Here is an 18234-nt window from a genome sequence, read left to right as displayed (position 1 = left end):
AGTTTTAACAGATTCTTTAAAAAAAATAACGTAATTTTGACAGTAAACTGAAATTGGTTAGACAATTTAGAGACTGTAACTATTATATTTAGATTAAATTTAATTACTTTATATGCAAAGTATATAATTATTTGTAATAAATAATATATGTAAAGTGAGTTTAATTATTTAACAACATATTTTACTATAATTACACTTAGTGGCATTAACCATACTCTAATTTTATTATCTAAAACGAAATTAATAAAAATTAACAAAAGAACCCCCGCCCACCCCCAAAAAAAACGCGCCCACAAACTCAGGTTAGCCAACCAACATCCGTTAAAAATGAAAGAAATAAAAAAAAAAAAAAGTGCCCAATGCCTGTAATATATATATTACCATGGATACTTAATTCCCGGACAGCCATTATTTATTACAGCATCTCCATTTTGCCCTGGTTCACGTTCTTGTGCTGTTGCCCTAAGTACAGATCGTCCTGAGACCCCCCTCTCTCCCATACTGTAACTTGCATCCCAACTTCACCCCTGGTAATGGTCTCATTCAGGATGCCGAAGAAACAAGGGTCTTCTCCTTCATCGTGCTCTCTCACTGTCTCTGTCTCTCTCTCTCATTCTTGTGGTTTTTATAATTAACCGAGATGCAATCTATTATGTAAATTATGTTTTGATATATATATATATATATATATATATATATATATATATATATATATTGTAGCCATCTTTGGTTTGCAAAAAAAAGAAAAGAAAAAATATATTAAGATATATAAATTTTTAGCTGAATATATATTTTTTTGACGTAATAAGTTAAGCATAAAGATTTTTTAAAAAAGAGTTTTGAACAACTCATTCCAATTCTTATTATTGCTGAATCCGCAGAATATTCAGCGGTTTCAGCAAATTCAAGGATTTCAGTCACACATTTCATTTTTTAAACTTAGAATTAATATTTCCATATAAGCATTTAGTACAATCTAGTTTACGAGTCCTAAGTTCCAAAATGTTGGCCCACCAAATTTTGGTCTAAATCCTAAAATGGATGCGGTTAGAGAAGTAATCTTAGTTTAGCATGTTTAGTTTAGTTTAGTGTTTAGTTTACAGCGGGCATTTTGAGCCCTTAATGTGAGTGAGAAACTTAGCATCATTGCTCTATGTATGTGGGAGACAGAGAGGAAGAGAAATAAAGGGATAAGGTTAAATGCCTTTTGCTGAAAGCAAGAGGAGCTAATAGAGCTAACTAAAACAGAAGTGGTATAATAGTTTTGAATGGGCAATATCCATTGCAATGGGGCAACATTATTTGATTCAAGAAGTGGCTAATTGAAGATTTGGTGGACGTAAAATTAAAACTAAGGATCAATTAAGGAAAAATTTAACTGTGCCCACACCTGGCAATTCGCTATCCTAAAGCATTCACCTAAGACTTTTATTTGCACCGATATTTCCCCCCATGGGAACTCATTTAAGGATCTTCCAAAGAGGTGGAGGCAGGTTGATTAGTTTTTATCTGAAGAGTTATTTTTAATAATAATAAAGCCTTTTATTTTTAGAAAGAACAATAAATACAAAAGAAATTTCATTCTTGAACAAAATATAAATGAAAGACTATCACTGGGTCCAAAAGACCATCCGCGGGATTGTTGCCTACAATAATATACTTAAACATCACAAAAATTACTTTAAACTTTCATTATAATTTAAAAATCACAAAAATATTACTGAATATGTACCATTATACCATTATTTATTAGATTTTGATTCAATCTAGAGCAGTGGTTCCCAAAGTGGTCCCTACGGGGTCCCCGGTATCACTCAGGGGGTCCGCGAAAGGTTTAATATAAAATAATAAAACTATGATCCATTTTTATTGTTATGGAAATTAGAGACTAACAAGGTGACCAATTAAATTTAATCAAAACTAAAAGCGTAATATCTGCGTTTGTTGCAAAACGTTTTATATAAATACAAAACTTGGGAAGAGGAGAACGTTCTCAGTTTCCAAATCTTTCGAAATTGCAAAATAGAGATGCAAGATTTGCTTGCTCACTGTCGAACACTTAACGGCTCTTCATTCAGCCCTGAACCAAAGATTACTCGTGGGGATTTGCGGTTGCTACTCACACACATTGAGCCGGATATAAATACACTCATAACATCTCATCACGTTCATCCAAATTGTTAATTTTTTTAAATTTTATTTTAAACAAAAGTTATAATTTCAATAAATACTTCTTCAACAAAATGCTTTTTTAAATTTGTAATTTTTAGACTATGCATTTATGTAGCTTTTTCACTTGGGGGTCCGTGGGCAAGTTTTGACTATAAAAAGAGGTCCATGGGCAAGTTTTGACTATAAAAAGGGGTCCATGGGCAAGTTTTGACTATAAAAAGAGGTCCATGGGCAAGTTTTGACTATAAAAAGGGGTCCATGGGTCAAAAAAGTTTGGGAACCACTGAATTAGATAATCAGATAATTATGACGGAAATTCCAAGCAGATTTACAAAAATTTATAATTGATTTCCATTTAAGATAACCATTTAGATATGTTATTAACTGCTCTTTTGTGAGACTCTCCTTTTCAAAAAAGCGAACGCGAATGTCTTTAAGTGCAGAACATTCAGCGAGAAAAATGATAAGTATTCTCTGGCAAGGTCATATCGCACAAAGAACAGAGGGAACCTTCATCATCTCTAAAAAAAAAATCTATAATTAAGATACATAAGTTCGCCTCTCGCTTTTATAATCCAGGAGATCTGATCTAGAGAGTACTCATTGTTCATACGACTTATTTACTCCTAAATCATAGCTCAGTTCCCCTTGTACAGTCTTCCAGAAGAGGAGTTTCTAGCATTAATAACAAAATTCTGCTTAAAGTTATATTGCAATATAATCACAAATTTTATGAAATCTACAATTCAAATTAATTATACATTCTAAATCAAAATTAGCTAAATTAAAAGCGGGATCATATTTCTGGAAAAGTATTTTCAAATTTTTAACCCAAGACAAGTTTCTTTTAATCAATTAATGCGATAGTATTTTGGGATATCTACGATTTTTCATTGTTGCTATTTTCCTAATGTATTTAAAATGCAGTCTAAGTGTGTGTAAAAAAGGAGATTCGGAATCTATTTGGGGTATTCTAAAGCAAACTACTTTTTTTTAAAAAAAACGTTCGAATTTATAAACCTTATCAGATTCTATTTGTAATAATATTCGTTTCTATTTTAAACGACAACTAGAGCGGAAGTTCCAAGAAAATTTGATTACGTAAGAAGGGGGAAATAGGAGAAAATCGTGTGCACACTAGATTTCTCATGAAAATGGTGTATGTAAAGAGGATAAATCCACTTTCAATGGGCTTAGAAGGGGATAAAATAGCCCTAATTCTTTAACAAGAGAATTAACACCTAGATTGCCCTTAAAAATAACTTCACCTCAACTTTATCTAAGGCTACCCTACTAGTGTAAATCTTCTACAGCGTAGAAGAGTCTGGCCACCACTTAAGGAGTTTATCGGACAATTGCGAAAGAAGTGGAAGCATGGTAGGGGCTAAAAAGGGAAAGTAAGAAAGGATAGAAAAGGATGAAAAAAAGGAGGAGAGTGAAATTCCTTTGTGTTTAGGAGGAACAAGTCACAGGTTATAAGCTCCCGCCCCAAAACGAAACCTACCCTTATTAAGAAAACCTTCTGCAGCTCCAATAGTAAGCGTACTTTAGGGTAAATAAATTACTTAAGAACCCTTTAACCGCTTTTAGTATTCTGAAGACTTGTTACCTGCTTGCAGGAAGGGCCATTTCTTGTTCTTTCTACTTATATTTTGGTTTCCAAAAAGGTAAAGTAATTGTCTAGATTTTCTTTTTCGTAGGCGGAGCTTAAACGTCCTACTACCAATCAGATGTCGCGTGGACATGGATAAAAGCATCCACTTTACTATTAATATTCTTTTTCTGTACAAATAAAAAGTTGCTAAATGCGGGATTCGAACTTAAGATCTCCTACTTACAAAACTATGCTTCATATCCACTAGGCCAACACCCCCGCCGTCACTAGTTCCGATATTATCTGAAGATGATCATGTTCTCACGATATGGGTTTGTGGATAACCCAAGTGATGATATATATAAAAAATCGACCCCTATAAAACTGAACTAGACAACAAATTTGAACACATAATTCTTCGACCATCCGATTTACGTCGATAAAAATACTCACTTAGAATTCCCATTCATGGACTTAAGCGAACAGACTCTTCCTCCTACGGACTTGTAGACTGACAACAGATTAATAAATACCCAGAAAATAGAAAAGGTAATAAAGGTGTGGCTATTAAATAACGAGACTGATGCTGCAAAACATTTTATTTTAAATTTATACATATTTAGTTATTATCACCTTCAATATACACCCCTCCCCTATCCCTACAACGCTCCATGAGGGATTTACCATGGTCCAGAAACAGTGCTGGAAGTCTTTTTCTGTCAGCTCCTGCATGACGCGTTCTTTCACAGCTTCAACTGGACTGAAATCGTGTTTCTTTTAATGCAGACTTTGACTTTGGGGAACAGATCTAAAGTCACATGGGGCCAGGACGGCCTAAAACTGGAATGTTGTACTTGGCTAGAAACGTCTTGACAGACAGTGTGTCTTGATGGAGAACCCCGTGACTTGTTCTTCCACAAATCGGGTCGTTTTTCTTCCTTACTCTTTCGTGGAGTTGGGCAAGCACCTCACCGGTAGTAATGTTGATTAATTATAATCGATATTTTCATCCATTTTGGACGTGGAAGGGCGACCCAGGTGGTCATCATTTCCGACGTCTCCTCGGCCATCTTGGAAACGCTTGAACCACTCAAAAACTTGCGCACTTAATTAACATTCATCGCCATAAACTTCTTTTAATAAAAGATAAGTTTCAGTAGCGGTTTTACCAAGTTTTGATGTGAAATTTCACGACAATTCGTTGCTCTACTACATGTGAAGTATCCATGTTTGGCGGCAAAACAAAACTCTACACCTCTTGACACAAACGACGGTTCCGGTCAGACAGATTTCTCTACAAACACGTGAGACGCTGCAATCGAAAGAGAAGGCTTTACGCTGTGCACAGCTGTCGGTCGTTAGGATTTGGCGCATGCATAGTTCTTCTGTAGCAGCTTCAGTCTCGTTATTTAATAGCCACACCTCGTACAACACATAATGCGCAATGATCTGATATAATAATAATAACTGATGTCACTCAATGTTTGCAGTTATTAGTTATTTTATTCATGGAGAAAATTTCTTTCAACACACTCGGTAAAAAATAATACCGCTTTTTCGAATAAACATTGTAATTAGTCTAAATTATTATTAAAGTAAAAAAAAGTTAATAACATCCAATTAGCAGTGAGTTAACTGCAAACTACCAATTAAAATTAATTAAGTGATTAAAGGAAGTATGGTAGTATTGAGTGCAAACAGCGGAAGCGACGTATTGCCAGCGACAACCCTGTGAACGGTGCTGGTGGTAACATCTTAAGATTAGTTTAGAAGTTAGTTGTAAATGTTACGTCGAGCGTAAATCATGTGTCATCATGACGAGGAATAGCAGCAGTCATCCCTCCAGTGCGCAACTCTATTGCGCATCCAATACACTCAAGTACCCCTTGGTAAAGAGACGGTCCTACCAGTAAATGGTTTTAATTATCCAAAAACTAAAATTTAATCATCAAAACCCAGGTTTGGTTTAGAGTTGGCGTAACTTTGCCACAATTATAACAAAGTAGCGTTCAAATTGGTGTTCACAAATGGTTTACCTACTACACAAACTCTTACTACTTTACAAAACTGTTAATTATACACAATGCTATTGGTAGTTTGCTTTAATAATACAGCAAAGGCTTGTCTATTATTTAATCAAACTTCCTCAGGCAATATCTCCTAATGTGATATTAATTATTACTATTTTCCTGCTTAGAAAACTCAGCTTTTTTTTCTGCTGAAAACTTGCGGAAAATTCTGCTACAGTTTCATATTATATGATTCTTGTTACGTACTTTTGAAAACCGATCACGAAAAATTGTAACATTGACCTTAAATATCTCGACAAATATTAGGGATATTGAAACGGAGTCAACGCCATTTTTCATGTAGTTTTCATAATCATACTTTAGATATAGTGTATTTTTTTCAAATTGAACCAGAAAATCCTTAGTCCAATGTCAGTGAACAAACATACCTACACTTAGCTACTTCCTCATCCTCTTTATTCCTACCCAAAAATCTGCCCCAAAATTCCTCATATTCTCCTCCTCAGGTGCTCCTCCTCAGGTCTGTAAAGTAATTGCCTATTTTTTTCAGGCGGGATTTAACTACCAAATTAGGTGTCGTGGACGGAGGCGACTAGCAAACATACTTTACAGTAAATTCCTCATATTAAACATTAAATAAAATCCAAGGCCTAGACCAGGGGAATCGAACCCACTAAACCAACAATACATCATAGCATTGCGGGTCTAGTCTATAACCGCCTAACTTACTTTACTATAAATTTCTCATATTAACCATTGGGAATATAGACTAGTACCGCAATACATCTTAGCTTTGCGGGTCTAGTCTATAACCGCCTAACATACTTTACTGTAAATTTCTTTTATTAACCATTAAATAAAATCCAAGGCCTAAGACCGAGAATCGAACCCACTAAACCAACAATACATATTAGCTCTACAGGTCTCGCCACTAACCGCTCGGCTACTGTGGCGCCTGAATCATGGTACAATTAAGAAATAATATTATTTATATAGGTATCATCCCCTCTCACAATCCTCTCCTACCACAAACCCCTCCTCCCAAGAGTCTGCCCTACAACACCCCCCAATGGTCTCTCCCGTACTATGCTTTTGTAAGTCGTTTTCCACCAATTGAGACCAGTATAACGAAATTGAGTTAAAAACTACACTGTGTTCACCACATCAACAGTGACGTCATGTGTCGTTACGCTACCTTTTTTTTACCAAATCGCCCCACCTGTTCAAACATGTTCGAACATGTTCAATCTTGAAAAAGCGAAATGAATGACTAAGTTCTAAACGAACCAATCATTATCAACAAAATGGGTCAGCTACCATATAATTAAATGCAGTATATTACTTAGACTAATTTAATAGATTTATTATCAATTATAACTTTATTGTCGTTTTTTTTGTTGACAGCGTGCCAACAGGTTGGCGAAGGTGTGCAAGCGGTATTTGGGCCGTCGAATCCAGTACTCGGAGCGCACGTCCACTCAATATGCGACGCATTAGACCTCCCGCATATAGAAGCCAGAGTAGATTTAGAACCGGCCACTAGAGAGCTCTCAATCAATCTGCATCCTGCACAGTCGCTATTGAACGCCGCCTACCTGGACGTAATGGCTTATCTAAATTGGACTAGATTAGCCATATTATATGAAGAAGATTATGGTAATGTATCCAAAAATGGAGCTTTTATCTATTTTACTATGTATAAAAACGGAAGTATGCCATTTTTTGGTGTCATATTTTTGTAAAAACGCTTTAAAGTTTTAATTGGGCGGAATGAATTTTCAGATAGTTTGCAGCCCAAAAGAGATCCTAGACACTTGCCCCATTTTCTTACGGGTCTTACGGGAATATAGACTAGTACAGCAATACATCTTAGCTTTGCGGGTCTAGCCTATAACCGCCTAACATACTTTACTATAAATTTCTCTTATTAATCATTGGGAATATAGACTAGTACCGCAATACATCTTAGCTTTGCGGGTCTAGTCTATAATCTCCTAACATAGTTTACTGTAAATTTCTTTTATTAACCATTAAATAAAATCCAAGGCCTAAAGACCGGGAATTGAACCCAGTACCACAATGCATATTAGCTTTGCAGGCCTTGCCTCTAACCGCTCGGCTGCCGTGGCGCCTTACAGGATAGTAGGTTGCTCCTCCTCCAAAAAAAAAACACAGGAAATCAGGTGCTCGTCGATTTCGCTTCTATGCTTTTCAACCAACATGGAAAAAAACTCGCCCGGTAGCTGCTACTAGTACCGTATTGGTTTGACGATTGGTCTGTCTACTTTCCAACAATAAAAATATCGGATCACAGAACGCTCTTCTTAAAAAGTACCTTCTAAGAGCGGACACGCCATCACAACTAAGACCTTAAAGGTTACGTTTTACGTAAAAAACTTTTCGAACAGCTGTCTAAAACTCTTAACAAGGTTGCCATCCAACACTTATAAAATTTATAATTCCCTGCATTGAGCGTCGTCTTCACAAATAATGAGAAAAACATATCTTTATTTATTTGAAAGGACCCTCATGGATAAGTAAAAGAATGTGTTCATAAACTGAGAATGAAAATAAGAAAAGGCCCAAATTGAGCCTGACTTAGAAATGTGTCTTAAAAAAAATGGGAGCACAAGGAATTTCCAAGTAATATCTCAGTATAATTGAAGACCAAATTTGTTTAAGGCTCCTTAAAACGATTACAATATCGAATATCGAAAACCCCTAAAAATAAATTAAGAAAATTAACAGACCACTTAAATTAGAGTTCGATTAATTACCTAGATTATTTTGAAAGATAGAAAGAGAGATCAAGATTTTAAAGTATACATTATAGAACCCATTGATTGATACAATTAGGTCACCAAAATTCCATCAAGATACCACCCCTTTTAGTACTTCCGGAAAGTGTTTTTAAACCACATTCCTTCAACCGGAAATCCAGAGAATTAAAAAAAAATGGGAGGGGGATTCACAGTATCGATAATAGCTCAATGAATCTGAACTGACACTTTGATAATGATGTCATTAATTGTGCTTTGCTTTACAACTCAACGATTAATTGCGTCATAAATTATATATTTATACATATATTTATATGTACGAGTATATACAATAATCGAATTCTTTTGATTTTATTAATAAATTATCTATTGGTTTAACTAATTTTTTTAACAAATAAAGTTATTAGTATAAGAGTAAATTTGTTATTATATAATTAAACGCGATCTACACGGAGGATATTTAAGTGCAATGTTTATTATGTATTCGAGATTATTAAAGACCGAGTAATTTGGTTTCTTAAAAAAAATACTAAAATTAAAAAAGGTTTGACAGTTGTATAATAGTTGAATACCAAACTAGGCTATGATACGATACCAAATCCTCTGTGACCAATAAGAAATTGCAAATGTAACTGTTGAGGGTGGCAAGAATTATTTAAATTCAGAATATTATTACAATGTAAAGATATATATTATATCATTCGAATAAATTCAAGTATTCAACATTAGCATAAAATTGTTCCACCTTAAGAATTGAATAAAATATATGAAAAAAATTCACGCCACGATTGGAATAAAATATAAAATGATACCAATAAGTTGAACGTTTCCGATAACTTGGCCGCTATTTAAGGCTAGTTAGGTGTTGAGAATTGTAGGGAAAGAAAGAAAAACGAATTTTCGCCCAAAAAAGGGGGAAAAACTAGAAAAGAATTAAGTTTAAGGAAAGTGAAATGAAGAAAAAGAAAAGGAAAAAATTTCTTATTCCCCGTGGAAAATTCGCCAGAGGCTGCTAATGTAAAGCTATATTGGGGAAAAAATTATACTAACCATCTTCCCTTTTTTCTATTATCCTTTATCATTCCTTATTCCTCATCTCTTCCATTTTCTGGAGTCTGAGGATGGAGCTGAAAAAAAAAACACCGACTTTGATCCAACAATGAAATTTTCCTATCCATCTCCTTTCTCATTCAAACAAACCTCTCTCTCTCTCTCTCTCCCTATCCAAGAACTGGGACCTCCTACTCTTACAGTCTTATCCCTCCATCTTCAGGAAGACTGCGGCTAGGGAAATGAAGGATTAAATTCCTAAACCTCAAAACAAAAATGGGAAGAAATTCAAGAAAACATGCAGATGATTGGCTGGAAACAAACTGACCCTCATTTTCAACCCACTACAGCAATCAAAATTGAGGTTGTTCAACTTCTCTTTTTTTAAGCTTTGTTGGGAAAAAAAGAAATAATTAAAAAGGATATACCATATTTGTTTCCGCTATAACCATGTAATAATGTGACCATTATAAAATTAAAAAGTAGCTCTCCTATTGGTCTAGACCAGGGGTCGCCAAACTTTTTTTGATCATGGACCCCCCCTATATGATTTTTCGAAATCTCCATCGACCCCCCATAAAAGTAATTTTCAGTTAATTAAAAATGAAACTATCTATTAGGCAGTGTGTTTGTACAATTACTTTATGATTTTAATCATTTTGTTAAAGTAATTTTACATTGTGTAACATACAGTTTTATGAAAAATATCTTCAATGTTGAAATTTAAATATCTTAATATTTATTAAATAATAAGTAAAGTAAAGTACAGTATTGCTTCTTAATTAATGAGATGGGTGTGCCTGGTGTTTCTTTGCGAGGTTCCGCTATTAGGGGGTTCGAAATTGTTTTTCCTTCGACCCCCCTGGCTCAGATCGACCCCCTACTTTTGTTAAATAGGGGGGGGGTCTATATAGACCACTTTGGCGACCTCTGGCCTAGACTATGACTGGCATTCGGGGTGTTGCCTTCACACTAACTGTCTTCTTATTGTCCAGCTTCCAACTTCCTGTCATTTTGCGATACTCGTAGGTACTAACTTCCGCCTGTTCCACTATCTGTTTAATAAAAAGGATTTGATCGATATAAAGGCCTAATACAAACTTCTATACAACTTCAAAAATACAGAATTCATCTATTGTTATAGATTTTAAAAAATAGAGTAATACTATCAGCTAGATGAAACGTGCTTAGGTTAGGACTTGGTTATTGTTTAAATCAGGCTCCTGATCTGCGCAAATGAGTGGCCAATAGGATGGATCCGGATTTGAATTAAACTTCTTTCTGTTGTAAGCAAAACAGTCGCGAGGACATCGGTGTGAGCATGAGTTAAATTGTCTCTTTTGACGTGAATACGTCTTTAAATTTGCTATCATATGGAGGCAATCCAAAAAACCTAATGATAACAAAATCGGTGGAAACCGTTTGGCATTATAGTTTCAAATCTATCGTCTACACCCAAAATTAAAATTAGCTAAAGGATCAAGGAATTCATTACGATAAGCGAGAACTATGACGCATCGCGCGTGGTGGAGGGAGAAGCGCCGCCATTTTGAGAACATTTTGCTGCGTATCGAGATTTGCAATTAGTATAAATTTTGACTCGGAGAAGCTACGATGTTTGTTTAAGTTTTAATCGTCAGCTGTCGTCACAATCTATCGATTGTATATAAAACATTAGTATAAAATAGAGACAGTGAATATAATAAGGTGTTAGAATAAAAAAATATCATCAAAAATATATAATGTCGGCCTATACGCGTCGAAAAGCCAAAACCAAATGCAGAGATCGTATACGGTTGGAAAGGGCTTCTCAAGAACAATCGAATGGTAATAATAAAACACCATATGACCGAGTCAAGCTGTGTCGGGAACGTAAAAGAATGAATGCGGCCGAACGGATCAACGCGACGGTGTCAGTACATCAGCAGCCGGGGCGGTTGAAATTATGCAAGTGGATGATGAAATCGCTTCTACATCGACAACGGACTAGATTGTGTTCGATCGTCGATTTGTTTCCTTGATTTCATCCTAAATACATAAATAAAAATATTTTATATAAAAAATATGATCCGTTACGTATACGTATTCACGTACAACACACGGCCGTGTCCATGACACAGCCACACGTTAATTTTTTCTTTGGAACACTTAGTTTTAACATTTTGTCGTACTCATCACTGTAATGATTATATAATCATAATTACAAAAAATAAGGATCACTTAAAGCAAAGTGTTGATTCAGATGATTAATGTTAGCAAGATTTCAGCTATTAATTTTCTGTAAAGGTTGTTGGAGCAACCCACTACAGCAACGTCTTTTTTCCTCTTCTCTAAGATTTGTCCCTCCAGTTTGTTTTCTCGCGATCTTTTGTGGTCCCATGATCGCAGTGATGGATGTAAAAACTGTAAAAGACCAAAAAATGGAACAGGTTACAGAAATCCGTTTAGAATTGCAATACTTCCTCTTAGTAGGTGCAAGAGCATAATGGCACTTTAGAGTCACGTAGGGAAGCTTTAATCACTTCTTCGTGCTAAATTTCATCAAATAGGACTAAGCGTTATACGTAGAAATATTAGCAACAATAGTTTTAGAGTGGTCCTTACTTGCGAGGGGCAAACTCCGCCCCTTATGAGGCACACCGTCGAGACCCCTCAAAAGGCACATCTACATAAAATTCCAAATCGAATGACACCTCATTCATGAAAATCGGTTCTCGCGTTTAGGCGCTACGCAGTTAACAAAAAAAAGTAACAAGGACAAGAACAATTTTCTGATAATGTCGTTTTTGCACACATCATTTTTCTTGAAAACTAATTAATCTATGTTATTTTAGAAAAATTACAGTCATAAAGGAGGATTTTCCCTATATTTTAAAGAAAATTTGGGAATTTTATCTTTTATAGAAAAAGAGAAAAAAAAATTGTCAAAGACGGGTGTTTTTCAACGTTACGCTTTTTCGTGCACTTTTTGACTGATTAACCCTTGTAACTATATCAGCATAGCCACCATAGAGGTATCTATTTCAGACTGCTTCTTTTTATAGCTTTGATTCAATTCCCCTGTCAACGTGCTACAGGTATACACACGCATCTCTGCCAAATCTGCATCATTACCGAGCGGTAACGCTCTACTAAACCGGAAACCCAAATGTATTTAGTTGTATTAGTCTCACACTTTCTTTTTTTTTTAGAATTAAGTTACTAGGCATTGAATAAAATATCCAAATGCTGGAGAAAATTTGTCATTTATTCCAGCTGAAGTAAGAGAAAGATTTATACATCAATTTACGTTTGAATTTACAATTTATGAGAGAAAAATTTTTGTTTTATAAAAAGTAGTGCTTAGTGAGAAGGAACGTGCGAAATTTCCACTAGATTTATTGGGCTAGCAGGAAAACTACGACCCGCCAAATGATTAATGAGGTTCAGATTGTTCAGTTTTCCCAAGCACTAATTGTCCACTTTAGGTCAGCCCTCCTTCCACCCACTCTGTTTATAAACTACCAATCATGTTTTTCGGGTATATATGGCTCGGTGACTGCTCATTGTACATTATACTATATGTGCAGCCTTGTCACTAGACTGTGATTCGGTTAAAACAACAACTTATAAAGTCTAACACTTTCCCGCACCACCCAGCAACAGAACCGGAAACTAGTTGTTGATGGCGTCACCTCAGTTTAGCTAAACATATCTCAACTATTCCAAACTTTTTTTGATTCCAATTTAGAACACTCTGTTTATGTTTGTATCCGGCTTAATGTTTATCTTTTACACGTAACGGATGTACTGAATATTCGAGAACCCCTTTACACGGCCAAACATGAATCCAAACAAATGCTATATTAAAAAAATACCACCGACCGTCTGATCTGCAGTTTATTTCTTGTACAATATTTTTTTTTTTTTAATTTTATTTATTTATTTACAATCTGTATATATATACTCGTACATACACCAAGTAAATGTGTTCTTAATTGAGTTAGGCACAGATAGGCTGAATCCTAGTGGATCCAATGCCACAATGGGAAAGGCATGCTGAGAGGGGCCAGCCAATGCTGGAACTCTCTAGAAGTTGGAAGAAAGTTTAGGAAATTGGTAAAAGGTCGCGGGGCCAACGTCTTTTCAGGCGTCGTGGAGGACTGTCGGCTAAGGCTTGTGCTGTGGGATTAGGATGTATGGTTAGGCTATTATGGAAATTAATGAATCCTAGAATGGATTAGGTCAATTGAGAAAAAGGGATATTGAGGTCTGTATGGAGGTTTAAATTGGATACATAATAAGGAGCGTTTGACGATTTGCCGAAGGACTTTGGATTGAAAGGATTTGGATGTTGGATGGTTTTGCAGAGCCCCACAGCTCAGCTCCGTAGGTCCAGATGGGTCTTAGTAGTGACTTGTATAGAGGCAGTTTGTTCTGTACGTTCATGGCTGATCTCCGCCCTAGTAGTCTTCGTAGTTTTCCGTATCGTCTATTGAGTTCTTATCTTTTCAATCTAGTGTGTGTGTGTTCCAGCTAAGTAGACTGCCTAAACAAAGTCCTAGGTAGCGTACTTGAGTGGAGGTAGGTATTTCTCTATTGTGTCTACGTAAGGTGAATGTAATCTGTTGGCATTTGTCTTCGTCGAAATATTGAACCAAGAAATTATGATTTTTATCTCCGAGACGCTCTTCAGAAGGTAGTACTTAGGTTTCTTGACGGGAAGAAGTACACCAGATTTCTGCGTTCATCTCTGTGTCTGCAATAGTGTGGCAGTCACAAGGCAGCCCGTACCAGCACTTCTCAAATCGTGGCGATTCCATACTATTCAAGAGACACCACCATCCATTGAGCTGGAGGATCAGCATGTGACAATCAAGTCCCTTCCTCACTATCCTCTGCTTTATTAATATAATAACAATTTTGTTTTGTAAACTTATTTTGTAATTTACAATCTGTATACATTGTAAACAATAAGTAAATATGGAGAGAGCGATGAACTGGTGCGGGAGGAGAGCAGGAGGAGAGAAACTACCCAGCGGTAGCACTCTCTATAGGAGAATAATGATTCAGTCATCAAGGAGGTTGCGGGACCATTCAGTCGGCGAGGAGGATGGTCAGAGATGTCAGAAGAGGCGAGAGACAGTACGAGAGGATTAGAGCTTTTGATATCTCGTCTTGGCGAGTTGGTGTACGAAGGAAATGTTGAGGTCGTTTTGAAGAGTGAGGTTAGTCCACCGAAGAAAGGAGAGTCAACTATCTGTCGGAGGAGTAATATAATAACAATAATAAAAATAAAATAATACGCAGCTTAGATAAAACGTCACCGGAAGTTACTTTGTTATTACAAAACAAAAATCAAACGAAAATAGAAATTAGAACCAAAAAAATCTAGCTTGCACACTCACATGACTTCCTCTTAACCATAGTTTTACATTTAAATTAAACTTTATTTGTAACTTAGAAAAAAAATTTGTACTAAAATTACGTTAACTGTTTTTATATTACAAAATTATAAAGCTAGTAGACCTAAAACCGGATACTTCCTGTGTGGACAAATTTGAAACGATCGGCAGTATTTCCGCTCACCTAGTTTAGTAACCGGAAGTAAAATTTGAAATTAATAAAGGATTTCAGTAAAAAAAAAAAAAAAAAGAAAAGCTATCACAGAATCACTCTAAATTCAAGAAGGGACAAGAGAAAGAGATGGAGCTTGAATAAACGTATTAAACTAAGTGTAACTAAATAACCACATTATGGTTCGCCACTAAGTACCTTTTAATGCCATTTAGGTATCGTGTTGCTGAATTGAATTCTCTTAATCACATCTCACCAATAAGGCTTAGTAATTTATGGTAAGAGTTCCGACAATTCAAATTTTATATTTTTCTAAAAACTATTAAAGTGACTCAAATAAAAAATAGAGGTTTTCACAAACTTAGTAAAGTTTCAAGAACTATTGTAGTAGTGTGTGTGTGTGGAGGCTTAAGTCGGTTTGAATTAGTAAGAGCTGACTGGCTAGTGTGTTAGCCACATCCCTTTAGCAGTACCCCATAGGATGGGACCCAGAGAAGGACGTCAAGATCTTGTTGTGTCGATGACGTATAGCGGAGGGGAACAAGACAAGCAAGATCGTCGGCGCAAGGATGCAAACAAGCTTCCGGTAAAGTCTGACGTCAAATTACAATTCACTAACATTTCAACGCTGTTCCTACAACTCTTCCGAGAAATGGGTGCCTCTTTTCCTGCGTAACACATAAACTTAAAACTAGGTGTTCGTAAAACGTCACCACTTCCTGTGGAACATTGTGTTTCCTGATGTTGGGTGACCAGGAAATAGCTACTCCTCCACTTCTTCTCTCTAACCAAGCACTTACTCGAGCTAAAGTTGAAATTTATACTGAATGTTTTTCAAATCGAATCAGATAAAATCAAAATCAGGAAGTGGTGACGTTTTTCGAACAGGACATCTAGTTTTAAGTTTATTTATTACGTAGAAAAGGGACACCCATTTCTGGAGAGAGTTGTAAGAACGGTGTTGAAAGGTTAGTGAATTGTATTTGACGTCAGACTGTACCGGAAGCTTGTTGCAGCCTTGCGCCGACGGTCTTGCTTGTGTTGGCGGCTTGATCACTGCCACAACAAGATCTTGAGGTCCAAAGAGCAGTCCAAAATGATATCCCGGATTTTTGGAGGGAGATATCGTACACTGCGGATCTATAGTTAAACCACTATTAGTGACCTCTAGCTCTACAGCTCTTACTTCCTAATAAGATAATCGAGAAATCTCCAACCCTTAACTAACTTACCAAAGCACTTCATTTCGTTGAAGATGCATCTTTTTTTTTCAAGTCTACCCCCACCCAAGTTACTTCCTTGTACAAGAAGTATCAACGACATGAATCCCATTGGATTGTCCTGTCGGCTAATAGTGTCCTAAATAGGCGCCACGATAGCCGAGCGGGTTAAGAGGCGAGACCTGCAAAGCTAATATGCATTGTGCAATCGGCTGGGTTCGATTCCCAGTCTTGGCCTTGGATTTTATTTAATGGTTAATATGAGGAATTTATAGTAAAATATGTTTGCTAGTCGCCACGACACCTAATTTGGTAGTTGGACGTTAAGCCCCGCATGAAAAAATGAGCGATTACTTTACTTTTCTTTACTACTACTTTAATAGTGTCCTAAAGTCTTCTGGAATCCATTCCGTTCCAACTTAGCCCCAAAAACTTTCATTAAAAACATAGTTGAAACGGTAATGATGAAGGGAGGGAACAATACGTTTATTACATTCTTGAAAGCATGCTAGTTTACTTTCATGCTTTTCATTGATTGAATATAAATGGGGTAAAGACTCTTCTGACCCACTTTCAAGACAATCGCCAAAAAAATGAAATAAATCACCTTAATCAATTGGCACTTTTGGTTTGGGGTTGCTTTAAGTTAATGGAAAAGCCCGGAAGTAGAACCCAAGCTTGTAGAATTTCCTGCGATTTTTATTTTCTTCTTAGGATATTTTGTTCACTCAAACTTACGGGAAAATTGATAAAAATTTAGTACTTCCGGTGAAAATTCAGTATCAAACAAATTTCTCGATCTCGATACTTCCTTCCGGAAAAATTATAATTAAATGAAAATGAAATAAAATATAATAAATCCACGAGTACAAGAAGAAGAAAAGAAAAGAAAACAAATTAATTTGAAGAACATGGAGTGGTTAAAAAGCAGATGATGTTTTATTTCCGTTTTCTTTTTAAATAAATTTAGATGAGCTGGAGTAATAAAATAAATTTAAAAAAAAAGGTTGCGTGTGTTAGTAATGAGTATCATTTGTTATTTTTAAGTGCCGACAGTTAAGTGACAAAGTATGGGGTTGTTATTCCATTGTATGCCAGTATTCGCGGCTAACTTTAAAAACAAAGAAGTAAAATATATATATATATATATAAATATGAGGAAAGAGTTGCTGGACAAAGAGATATCCCCCCATTCCCTCAATTCCCCAGTGGAGAGGGTTACCACGTACATGTCTCCCCTCCCCCCAATATGCTTACATTAACCCACCAGTCTGTGTAATTTTTATGTCGTTCAATGTTCTTTCAAGTTCTGTTTTTTTTTTATTATCCTACTCCCTTCGAATATTTAATACAGGCTGGGTTATTTCCCTAATTTGGCCCTCATAGGATTCATTTCTGGATGAAATAAAAAGTTTCACATGTTAATAAATTAGCTTTCTCCTGGGATTCAGGTATACCTAAGGGACAGTCAAAGGCAAAGTTAGGCGCAACGGTAACTGAGCGGTTAAGAGGCGAGACCAGCAAAAGCTAAGATGTATTGCGGTACTAGTCTATATTCCCAATGGTTTATATGAGGAATTTATAGTAAAGTAAGTTGGGCGGTTATAGGCTAGACCCGCAAAGCTAAGATGTATTACGGTACTAGTCTATATTCCCAATGGTTTATATGAGAAATTTATAGTAAATTATGTTTGCTAGTCGCCTCCGTCCACAACACCTAATTTGGTAGTTGGATGTAAAGGCCGCTTGAAAAAATAGGTGTTTCTTTACTTACTTTATTTTATAGATGGCATCACAGCCTAATTGAGTATATAATTGCATATCAAAATTAT

At 35.9% G+C, this 18234-nt stretch overlaps 1 protein-coding gene across 3 annotated transcripts in view; it reads left to right on the top strand.

Moving 5' to 3' along the window:
- LOC141454926 (glutamate receptor ionotropic, kainate 2-like) overlaps positions 1 to 18234 on the top strand; it is a 381268-nt gene that overhangs the window by 236670 nt on the left and 126364 nt on the right. For all 3 annotated transcript variants that reach the window (XM_074129632.1, XM_074129631.1, XM_074129633.1), the window contains exon 4: positions 7201 to 7452. In XM_074129632.1, the coding sequence (XP_073985733.1) occupies positions 7201 to 7452 (252 nt within the window). The remainder of the gene's footprint in view (positions 1 to 7200; positions 7453 to 18234) is intronic.

Source organism: Rhodnius prolixus, unplaced genomic scaffold (assembly GCF_049639745.1).
Source record: "Rhodnius prolixus isolate KJV_2025 unplaced genomic scaffold, Rpr scaffold_15, whole genome shotgun sequence".
NCBI lineage: Eukaryota > Metazoa > Arthropoda > Insecta > Hemiptera > Reduviidae > Rhodnius > Rhodnius prolixus.
The sequence above is the reverse complement of the archived record's forward strand: the minus strand, read 5'-3'. Positions and strand labels throughout refer to the sequence as shown.